At 35.5% G+C, this 12,428-nt stretch overlaps 1 protein-coding gene across 3 annotated transcripts in view; it reads right to left on the reverse strand.

Annotated features, from left to right (window-relative positions):
* Positions 1–12,428, reverse strand: part of PHIP (PHIP subunit of CUL4-Ring ligase complex) — a 134,734-nt gene that overhangs the window by 46,077 nt on the left and 76,229 nt on the right. For 2 of the 3 annotated variants that reach the window (XM_025858481.2, XM_025858473.2), the window contains exons 18-21: positions 11,989–12,126; positions 11,158–11,341; positions 6,779–6,896; positions 126–266 (exon numbers count right to left, since the gene is read on the reverse strand). In XM_025858481.2, coding sequence (XP_025714266.1) covers positions 126–266; positions 6,779–6,896; positions 11,158–11,341; positions 11,989–12,126 — 581 coding nt within the window. The remainder of the gene's footprint in view (positions 1–125; positions 267–6,778; positions 6,897–11,157; positions 11,342–11,988; positions 12,127–12,428) is intronic. The other variant, XM_025858872.2, reaches the window with a different exon arrangement.

Here is a 12,428-nt window from a genome sequence, read left to right on the forward strand (position 1 = left end):
TTTTAAGACCTAGAAATACCATCTTTGAGTTTCATCTATAAATACATCAATGAATACAAAGAACAATAGTCATACTTAAAAAAAGTTAAACTGGAAACAAATTTATAAATGTGCTGAGATCTTACATCTGAAGAACTAGTGCCATTTTCTATCTCTTCTGAAGGTCTAGGAGTCTCCTCCAAAGCAGATCTTGTACGGTAATTGTGTTGATTTGCCTGCTGCCGTTTGGATTCTCCAAGATCCAGGAAATGCTCATGAGCATGATTCTGAAAAAGTAAATTAAATTTATTTAAAGTAGCATTAAAGAGCATGCTTTTACTTTATAAGTTGTATATTTTTTAATTATAAAAAATCCAATCATATTTAAGATAATCATATAAGTGGACTATGGTACCAATTCAAATATTTTAACATTACATTAAATCACAGGTTTGTGCTGTTGAAATTCACTTGCTGGCTTAATAAACTATAAAAAATTTTTTTTTTCTGATTAAGTGATACAGACTAAGGGATTCATAATAACAGACTAACAAATTCTCCTATACACACACTAAACCTATAGAACAGATATAAGAGAGGACCAAGAGGTGTGAGGCATATGTAATAGGCAGAGGCAAAACGGAAACCAAAATGGTGGTCACAAAATTACCCTGCTACTATGAGGCTAGGACACCAGTTGGCTGGCTATCTTTCTTCTACTATAGAATGAATACAGCAAATGAGAACACAACTAACAATCATCAAAAAAACTGATAAAGTCCAACGTGGTGACAGAGATAAACAAACTCAACAAACACAAGAATTCACACCTGAAAAAGAAACTTATGTCTATATATAAAGATTACTTTCAAAAAAAGAATGACATCAGATTTATATATACAATATATCATAAATATACATCATACAATAAGAAAATCTTTAAAATGACAGAAAATAACTTTGGATCTATAACTATATCTTTTTTTTCCCCCTTCTCATTAAAGTTTGTTTCAATGGGTCTCAAAATTCTCTGACAGATTTCTGGTCAAGTTGTTTCCGTTACAAAGTACTGATTGATTGATTTACTTATTTATTATTTTAAGGATTTATTTATGTATTTTAGAGGGAGGGCACCAGCGGGAGAGGGAGAGAGGATCTCAAGCAGATTGCACTGAGCGTAGAGCCCAACCTGGGGCTCAATTTCATCACCCTGAGATCATGACCTGAGGCAAAAGTAAGAGTCAGACGGCTAACCGATGGAGTGACCCAGGCGCCCCCCAAAAGTACTGATTTAAAAACTAATTACCTTAAAATTGCTGCACACTTGCACAAACCAAATGATCCATGAAAGGTTTTCTTTAAGGTTTTATGATGCATCATTATTACTAAACAGTTTCTTAATATTAAACTTAATGGTGAATTGAGACAAATAGTTCTGAGATCACTCTTCTACCACTGATTAAGACAAGGTGGCAGGTATTATGGAAAATATTTATTTAGCTTTCCGGGCAGACTCGGTGACCTTGCCAGCTCCAGCAGCCTTCTTGTCCACTGCTTTGTTTACACCCACAGTAACTGTCTATTTTATGTCACAAAGAGCCAAATGACCCCAAGGAGGAAGTCAGTGAAGCTCTCAACATACATGGGCTTGCCAGGAACTATATCAACTATGGCAGCATCAACAGATTTCAAGAATTCAGGGTCGTCTTTCACGTTCCTCCCAGAACAGCAATCAATCTTCTCCTTTGGCTCAGCAAACTTGCAAGCAATGGGAAACTGTGTACAATTCAGCACAGGTGTATAGCCAGCACTGACTTGGCTTGGATGACTCAGGATAATAACCCGAGCTGAGAAGCCAGCTGCTTCCATTGGTGGGTTATTTTTGCTGTCAGCAGCTGTACTGCCATGGCAAGCATCTTTTATAAACATGTTCTTGATAGGAAAGCACATTAGCCCCAGGAAGAGCTTCACGGTACAGACTTTACTACAAATGTAATGGTGATTGGAGCAAAGGTGACCACTATCACAGGTTTGAGAATACCTGTCTCCACTTGGCCCACAGGGACAGCACCAATACCACCCAATTTTGTGGCTATGACATAGGAGCAGGCACAAGCGTCTGTCAGTCGGATGAGTTGGTGGCAGGATGTCCAGAACAAGAAGCATGGTTCCGTTGGCCCTGTCATCTTTACAGGTAGACTTTCCACTCCTTGGACCAATGCACATTAGCACTTGCTTCTAGCATGTACCATTCCAACCAGAAATAGGCACAAATGTTACTGTATGGAGATTATAGCCAATTTTCTTAAAATAGGTGCTGATTCCATAAAGATTTCTTCATCTCTCTCCTTCTGGCTATGGGATGCTCAACGGAATTCGTTTTGTTAACAGCAAATAAGAAGTGTAACATTAGTCAAGTTCATGTTCATTTGCAGGTGATTTTCTTTTTCTCTCCAGAAACTTTTAGCATGTTGTGTTGTTTTCAAATCTCATTATAATGTGCTTAGTTGAATTTTAAATTTTTAAATTCTGTATTATTTTTTCCTTGAGACATGATGTCTTTTCTTATTTATCCTCTTTGGCACACCAGCCAGAGGTTAATTTTAGGAAAATTCTGGTTCATTATTTTTTCAACCCTTACCTTCCTCTGTATTTTCTCTTCTTCAAAGACTCATTAAGTACTGCTTATACTACTACTTCTAATCTTATGTGCTCTCTCTACATATATCCACGTACATATTACATAAATACATATGTCTGCTTTTTATACTTCCTTATTCTTTCCTTCCTTTCATCCCTTGTTGGTACATTCTGGGAGAGTTCTTCAACTTGACTTCCCAGCTTACTATCTCATCCTTCAGTGTCTTACATGCTCTTCTAGTTCTCTATTTCAATAATGATGTGTTTTATCCCAATATATCTAATAGGATCCTCTACAGAACTGCTTTTCCTTACATTTCCAATATCCCCTCCTAGCTCTAAGAATATGTTATTTCAAATATCTGTACCGTGTATCCCGCTACCTTCCCTGTGTAAGTCATGTAAATCCATCTACAATGTGGTTTTGTTCCTCCCATCATGGTTTGGCTTCACAAGTGCATTGGGGTGCTGATACTGCACTAAGAAGGAGAGAAAAGAGCAAAACTCTTAAGTCTTGCTTTGTATTCCTAAAAGATTCTGGATGTGCACTTCAAGACCTATATAATACTGCATCTGAATTCAACCATTCCCTGTTCCTCCATCCACCTCCACTCTCTGCTTCCTTTTGTGGTTGTGGAACCAGTCTTATCACTAGAACCCTGCCCTCATTTCAGCCCTACTCTTGTCTAAACAGCTGCTAGTGATAGCTAAGTAAGAAAAAAGACATTTTCACATACAAGGATAGAAGATTCACTCCATCTGGATTTTCTCTAAAAGGATTACTGAAGGACTTTCTAATTTTGTAGAAATTTTGGGAAATCATAAAGGTATAAAAAGGAGATACTGTTCAACTATAATAAATTTTGAGTAATATGTGAAGAATATAATGTACACCTGCTTCTTTCATTTAACATATTTACCTACAATTCAAATGCATTAATTAAAAATTGCTATTTGTTCCATTTTGTAAAGCTTTCTCCTCAATTTCATATTTCTTGAGGATAAATTCCGTGTCAAATAACATTAATGTTTTTAATGCTTTCATAAATAATACAGTAGAAAGGAAAGCTGGCTTTCAACCAATATTTGTTCTCTTTTTGCACGTACATAAAAATTTTCTTTGTCAGAATTTCATAGGGCTAAAATTCTCGCCAATGGGATATTTGGTATAATGTTGCAGAGCAACTTCAAAGAAAGTTCCTCAATAGAGCATATGTGCCCTCTGCACATTTTTGACTTGGTCCTCCATCCTTCCACCTTGAATGAGAAAGCTGGTATCTTGAGGCAGGAATTCAAATTCACACCCGAGAGAATGGGAAAAATCAAAGAGCTTCAGTTCTCAACATCATCATACTGGGTCTGGACCAAGTGACTGAGGCTTTTACATCAGAGATAAGTATTATATCCATTTACTTAAGCCACTGTAATTTTGTGGGACCAAACCTGCTGCTAAAGATTACATTATAACTGTTTCCTAAACAGTTTTTATATTAATTTATACTTCCCACATGCACAGCATCTTTTATTATTAGAAGAAAAAACACTGCAGCTCTGGGATGAAAGATGGCCATCTCATAATTTGTACACCCGTAGGTTTGTTTTCAAACCTTTATTTTCATAAAATTTGAAAAACAAAAAATGAGTTCATAAACATTACTGTTCTACTTGTTTTTTTCACTTAAAAATATATCATGAACATATCTCTAAGGCAATGGAGTTCTAACTCATTTCATTAAAAAGCTGCACAAACAGACATTTTCCAAAGAAGACATCCAAATGGCCAACAGACATGAAAAAGTGCTCAACATCGCTCGGCATCAGGGAAATCCAAATCAAAACCTCAATGAGATACCACCTCACACCAGTCAGAATGGATAAAATTAACAAGTCAGGGAATGAAAGATGTTGGCAAGGATGCGGAGAAAGGAGAACCCTCTTACACTGTTGGTGGGAATACAAGCTGGTACAGCCACTCTGGAAAACAGTATGGAGGTTTCTCAAAAAGTTGAAAATAGAGCTACCATATGATCCAGCAATTGCATTACTGGGTATTTACCCCAAAGATACAAATGTAGGGATCCAAAGGGGTACTCATCCCAATGTTTATAGCAGCAATGTCCACAATAGCCAAACTATGGAAAGAGCCAAGATGTCCACTGACAGATAAATGGATAAAGAAGATGGGGTGTGTGTGTGTGTGTGTGTGTGTATATATATATATATACACACACACATATACACACACACACACACACACACACATATATATACATATAATGGAATATTATGCAGCCATCAAAAGGAATGAGATCTTGCCATTTGCAATGACATGGATGGAACTGGATGGTATTATGCTGAGCGAAATAAGTCAATCAGAGAAAGACATGTATCATATCACCTCACTGATATGAGGAATTCTTAATCTCAGGAAACGAACAGGGTTGCTGGAGTGGTGGGGGGTGGGAGGGATGGGGATGGGGTGGCTGGGTGATAGACATTGGGGAGGGTATGTACTATGGTAAGCGCTGTGAATTGTGTAAGACTGTTGAATCACAGACCTGTACCTCTGAAACAAATAATACATTATATGTTTAAAAAAAAAAAAAGAATATAGCAGGAATGGAAAAATGAAGGGGGGGGAATTGGAGGGGGAGATGAACCATGAGAGACTGTGGACTCTGAGAAACAAACTGAGGGTTCTAGAGGGGAGGGGGGTGGGGGGATGGGTTAGCCTGGTGATGGGTATTAAAGAGGGCACGTACTGCATGGAGCACTGGGTGTTATGCACAATGAATCACGAAACACTACATCAAAAACTAATGATGTAATGTATGGTGATTAATGTAACATAAAAAAAAAAAAAAAGCTGCGTAATATTCCTTGGGTAAATAGATACCACGACAGCCTACCTCTTTTCCACCAATGGACACTAAAGTCATTCTAGTTGTTGCTACCAGAGAACTATAAATATCCGAGTGTACAGACACACATATATGTACATACATTATCAGTACTTTTCTATAAAAAAAAAACTTTGAAGAAAAGTACAACTATTGGATTAAAAGTAAGCATATCTTTTGATTTTAATAGATATTACCATATTCTATCCAAAAAGTGGTAGCAAAACAAACTCTCACCATCACTATATGAGTTTATATCGCCATATCCTTGGATTCTGAGCAAAGGAAAAAACCCAACCAACCAACCAGCAACAACAAAAAACCGCCCAGAAAACGAAAGATTACCTCAGATTATACTACTGGGAACCTTTGTGGGGTCCTACTGATCCCAGGGTATGATACCCTTAATAAAGGAAAATATAAAATAGCAAAGGACTACTTGAGTCCTTTAAAAAGAAGAGTCACAAAATAAAAAAGAGTTCTAGGAAAGAACACTAATATATAGGTTTAAGGAACTCACATAGAAAGAGAAAGGAGAACAAAGCAGGGTCAAGAGACCAGTTATTTTTTGTTTGGCTAGGTGCTTAGATGGTGACTTGTAAATGAAAAGACGCTCCGTAGTTTACCTCAATTCTGAAGCTTTCAAACTAAGGTGGTTTGAGAAAGAAAAAGAATGGAAGAATGGATAGTTGTGATTCCTTGACACTCAAGGAGATAAATACACATCTTTCCCAGATTAGGGCATAAACCAACTGAAATCCATTGGATCCCAAGTTTCTCCAGAGTAGGATGACAGAGAAACCAACAAGGCAAACTAATAGAAACAACTTACTTCTTTTAATGGGGAAAATAAGAACTATTATTTATAGTAGCATAGCTGTCTTACCTATAGTAACAGGTGTAAAATAGAAAAAAAGAAAAAATAGGACAAAAAAACACAAAACCAAAAAACTGTTTTAGAGTGCGCCACCAATGGCAGAGCTAAAAAAATAAAAAATCTTGCTTAGGCTTATGATATAATTTATTAAATTTAATGGGCATGTTAACAATTGGCATTTGGGGAAAAGGTATACTAGAAGGCAGTAAAATAAAAAAATTAAAGTGGTAACAGATAACCTAAAGAGATAATCAAGAATTAACTATATCAACTTTATTTCATTATTCTTTTTACAATGTTAACATTTTTAATTACAAGAGCCTTAAAGTAGTCACTATACTTATGAAGCATAGTATTAAACATAAAAGTAATTACTATTTACCTTTGCAACAGAGGGTATTTTATTTTCTTTTGGAACAGTAAGGTGTTTTCTTTTCTCTTCTGATCTATAAGTTTTTATTTCTTCCTCTCCCTTTGCAGTTCTCCATTCTTCCTGCCTACTGAAAGAGAATTAAAAGCCATTCATGTTAATCTAAACTTTTTACAACTGATTTCACTCTGAAAGGCATGTTCAGTGTCAGAGAGGGAATACCACTCCTGATGTTTTCTTTTCAGATGGAGGCATGTGATAAAGATTCCTGAGTTTAAGTGCATAGATTGCTAACTCTGGACATTTGGCATTAAATGACTGGAATACTGGATAGACAGACTATTTGAATTTGATACTACTGCTTCTGTTTATGGTCTCTGGAAAATCAAGTATTCAGTACTGGGAACATGGTTCTTCCTAAGGTAATGCTCTAAGGGTAAGAAATTGGATTTATTTTTTGAAAATTATGTCAGTGTAGGGCTGTGATAATCTCTTATGCCACACGGATAGCTAGAATCTTAAAAAAAAGAGGCACAAGAGAACCTTGAGATTGAATTAATATAACTCCTAAAGCCCCGAAAGAACTATATTCTCTCCAGTGAAAAGCAGGTCTGGCTTCAGCTACTGAAAAAACTTCAACTCATTGCAGGCATTGAGCTAAAAGTGAGCAACAGAAAAAGTTGAGGAACATTAATTGTGAACTTTAATTTCATGGAATCTGAACTTACAAGGGCAAAAGAATTTTAGTTTTTACTTTAATTCCTTACAACTTTAAAGTTTTTGACCTGCAGGGTTATTTAATTTTTGAACTTTAATTTTTCCCTGGAGATTTCAGTTGGAAGGGAGTTAATACTCAAACTTGAAAGAATACTACAATGTTGATATTTTATTACTAGAGTATATTAATGTCATTTCACTTAATTACAGAATCTCTAACACAGCTGGTAATAATTCTCAATAGAATATAAAATGAGTAAGTTTAAATCTTGCAAAAAGAATGGCCTTAATTTTTTGTTTCACCGTAATTTTTTTATTCTTTAAACTTTTATAACTGTAGATTCACATATAGTTTTAAGAAGTAATACAGAAATCCCTTGTCTCCTTTACCACGTTTCCTCTAATAGTAGCATCTTGCACAACTATAGTACAATATAACCACCTTGATGTTGACACTGATACAATGCACCAGTACTATTCAGAACCCAGTTTTACTTCTACTCATGTGTGTATGTGTATTTAGTTCTATTCAAGTTTATCAATGTGCTGGTTTGTGTATCCATTACCCCAGATATGATACAGAATATTTCCATCACCACAAAGATCTCTTATGGTGTACTTTTCATAATCATACCCATACCTTTCTCTCTTCCCCCTCAACCCTTCCTCTCCACAAGGTCTAGCAATCACTAATCTGTTCTCTACCTCTTATAGGTATTTTAAGAATAGTCCATAAAGTATGTAAACCTTTAAGATTGGTTTCTCACTCAGCATAATTTCAAGATTTATTCAATCTTATTTTATCAATAGGTTGTTCCTTTTTATTGCAGAGTAATATTCCACAGTGTGGATACAGCTCATCTGTTTAACTATGTACTCAGTAAGGACATCTGGGTTGTTTCTATTATTGGCTATTACAAATAAAGCTGCTATACACTTATGTACAGGTTTTTGTGTGAACATAAGTTATCATTTCTTTGGGATAAATGCCCAAGAGTACAATCACTGAATAATATAGTAGTTATACATTTAGGTTTTTAAAAAAGTGCCAAACTGTTTTCCAGAGTGGCCACAATATTTTACATTTCCCCCAATAATGCATGAGTGATGCAGCTTCTCCACTACCCTCCTTAGCACTGGGGTATGTTACTATATTTTGGCCAGTCTAATAGGTATATAGAGATTATTTCCATGTGGTTTTTAATTTGTATTTCAGTAATGGCTAAGGATGTCGAGTATCTTTTCAAGTACTAATTTCCCATCTGCATATCCTCTTTAATGACATGTCTGTGTCTTTTGTCCATTTTCTGACTGGATTTTTAAATTTACTGTTGAGTTTTTTTTTCTTTTTTTAAAAAGATTTTATTTATCTGACAGAGAGAGAGAGAGAGAGCACAAGCAGGTGGAGCAGCAGGGAGAGGGAGAAGGAGAAGCAGGCTCCCTGTTGAGCAGGGACCCCGATTCTGCGCTTGATCCCAGGACCCTGGGATCATGACCTGAGCCGCAGGCAGATGCTTAACTGACTGAGCCACCCAGGCACCCCTACTGTTCAGTTTCGAGAGTTCTTTACATATTACAGATAATAGTCTTTTGTTGGAATCCAATCAATGTGACTGGATTTAATTTTAATTAATGTAACAGGTCTGATCCACTTAAGAGCTTTCTAAGGGCAAACTGTAAACTACCTATGAGGAGGGCATAGCCCAGGAACATTCTCAAAGTTAGAGTACTAAGTACTGGGGGCAAAGCTCCAGGAAGGTCAAATATCCTCTGAAGTCATGGTCATAGCCCTGCTTTATCACTGGCTCAATGGTTAAGCTCAATGAAAAAGGGATAAAAAGGTAAAGAACATATGGAGAGAAACAAATCTTCCCCCTCCTCCTATTTCCTTCCACGTATAGGGACCTTCATTACCAACTAGCAACTCACTCCTGGCCTTTTAACCTCCTTGCTCAATTCTTCTCCAGGGGAAGAAGTGAACTAATTAATTGGTGTGCTCTGGAAGGAAAAACCAGCTTAGTATGGCCCAGTCCTATGCCCTTATTTGCAATGTATACATTTTGTTCTGCATTTTAAAGACCCAAACCCCATTGCCTCACATGGGGAGAAATACTGTGATCCAGTGATACCTGTGTTTGGGGTTCAGGACTAGGAACACACTTTCATGCAGATAAAAGCCACATCCTTCACAGTTATATCATTAACAAAAAGTACCATTCTGATTTCATCTCTCATTCTCTTGTATGTTCACTTCCTTTAGAACCATTGTTGAGATGGGTGTTACTTATTGCACCCCCTTCAAACCTTAACATTAAAATTAAAAAATGGACAGGGGCACCTGGGTGGCTGTGGCTCAGGTCATGATCCCAGGGTCCTGGGATTGAGTCCCACATTGGGCTCCCTGCTCTGCCAGGAGCCTGCTTCTCCTTCTCCCGCTCCCCCTGCTTTTGTTCCCTCTCTCTAGTTGTCTCTCTGTGTCAAATAAATAAAATCTTAAAAAAAAATTAAAAAACGGACAAAAATCCAACTAAAAATATATTGTAAGAGTTAATTTTTTATTAAGGACATCTGGGTATACTTGTTATCACATAAAGTTATTGTTCAAATTTATACCTTATTTGTATAATCTTAAATCCTAACACAAATTTGAAGTACTGTCCAATCAAAAAGCATAAACTATATAAATACTGATTTAAAAGTGTTTTCTTAAATTATACAATTACTATCTTTTGAGTTTAAGAACTAGAAAATTCCTAAAATCAAATTTACATTTTGATCTTCATGTTTCTTATTATATACTATGTAGTTGACCCATGAATGGGTTACAACTATGAGTCCACTTACATGTGGATTTTTTATACTACAGTAGTATAAATGCATTTTCTCTTCCTTCTGATTTTTTCTTCTTTTCTCAAGCTTACTTTAAGAATACAGTACAGAATACGTATAACATATAACATACAAATATGTATTAGCTGTTTGTTATCAAGGCTTCCAGTCAAGAGGAGACTATTAGTAGTTAACGTTTTGGGTAATCAAAAATTATATGCAAATTTTCTATTGTGCAGGGGGTCAGCGTTCCAATTCCCATGTTGTTCAAAGGTCAGTATCAGTTGGATTTATATGGACAACATTCATGAATATTTGCATTACTAAATCACAAGGAATCAAAAGGAACTGGATATAAAGTTCCTTTACAACACAGACCTTGAGAATAGAATTATATCAATATTTAATTTATAAATGTATACAAATATAAAAAATAATCATTAAAGAATCATTTTAATATATAAAAAATGTTTATGTAATGTATTACAACAAATAATGCCATGTATTTTCACTATGAAGTATCTGAATATGGTATGAATAGTTAGTAAAACCTATAAAAAATTTTAACAAACTTCATGAAATGTGTTTTAAGATGCAAACAAGACAAACTAGGATTTAAAACATGCTACTCATCTTAACACATCCCCCCCCACCTTTTACATGAATTATTCTAGAAAAGGACATGACTGAAACTTAATTTTCTTCCAGAGTCATGACGAGTTTAAAATCCTAGCTCTTAAGATAAATTTAAAATAAATTACAAACTTGAAAAGGTACTTTGAAGGCTATAATTTAAAAATGAACATAAACAACGGTGGTACATAAAACTTCACAACTCCCCTTACCTGGCTACACCAGCTGATAGCTCAGGTACCACCACCCTTCGACTCCAAGCTACCAGATCCCGCTCTGTGGCTATTTCACTTCTTGGTGCATTGCTGTGCATTTGCCGTACACCTTCAATTTGTCCACTACGCCTTAGTCCTACATTTGGTGGTGAATGAACCTCTGAGGTAGAACTTACAGAGCCTAAGTGAAAAATATGGTTAAGTTCTATTTAGAAACATTAGCTTAACAGAAAACAAAATCTGTATTATCTTCCACATGAAACTTTATATTATGGCAAACAAGTAAATTACCAAATCAGGAACCAAACCACAGGCAAAAGTCTAATGAAAACAAAACATGGCTATTCAGTTAATTAGATAATGAATCATAACTGTTGACAGAATTAACATGTAAAATCATTAATTTTTAAAAATGCTCTGTATTTTGGGAAAACTATGTAATAAGCAAAAACAGACAAAGCCAAGAATATTTATGGTTCATGAATTTGCTTAAACTTTTCTCTGAAAGTAATATGTGACAATAAGGGCAGTGAGAATGTGGAGTGAATTCCATACACTAACAAATAAATTTATTTTTAAAGTTTTTTTAGGTCCTACATGTTTACTCTAGGAAATCTGGAAGAATATACATATTTAAAGCCCCATTATCTACAGCTGGAAACCTTAAGAACATTTTCTTAGGCATTACATATTTTTAAAAACATGATCATTCTGGCAGCACAATGTTTCATTTTATCGTTGTGTCATAATTTGTTTAATCACTTTACTGTTCAGAGTTTAAACTGTTACAATTTTTTAAATATTTCACTTAAAACAATCCCTCCTTACCTCTACTTAAACGGCTGGTATTACTGATACCGGCTTCACTAGAACGTCTCAGGTCTTGCTCCTGTTGTAGTCTTTGAATCATGCTGTCCAATGGGCTGATCTCCTGGTTTGCTTGCTGACTTAAAACTTGGTTCAGTCCTATACAATATCACACAAAATGCAAAGGACACTTTAGTCAACTAGTCAAACCACTTTACTAATTAAACTCACTGAGTCCAGAATTAAAGATAAATTTTGCTTCAGTACAAGACCTAAAAAGATCTAAAATGATTAACTTGAAATACATATACATACACAACCAGGAATATGCTAACTCAATCCTAATTTATTACAAACCATGACAAGGATGATAATAAGGTTTACCAAGTGTTTATGATTCAGGCACTCATATTATCCCCACAACAATGCAATTAGATACATATTATTAACTCCACTTATAG

The sequence above is a fragment of the Callorhinus ursinus genome, unplaced genomic scaffold (assembly GCF_003265705.2).
Source record: "Callorhinus ursinus isolate GAN/ISIS: 27379988/994484 unplaced genomic scaffold, GSC_fseal_2.0 scaffold6, whole genome shotgun sequence".
Classification (NCBI taxonomy): domain Eukaryota; kingdom Metazoa; phylum Chordata; class Mammalia; order Carnivora; family Otariidae; genus Callorhinus; species Callorhinus ursinus.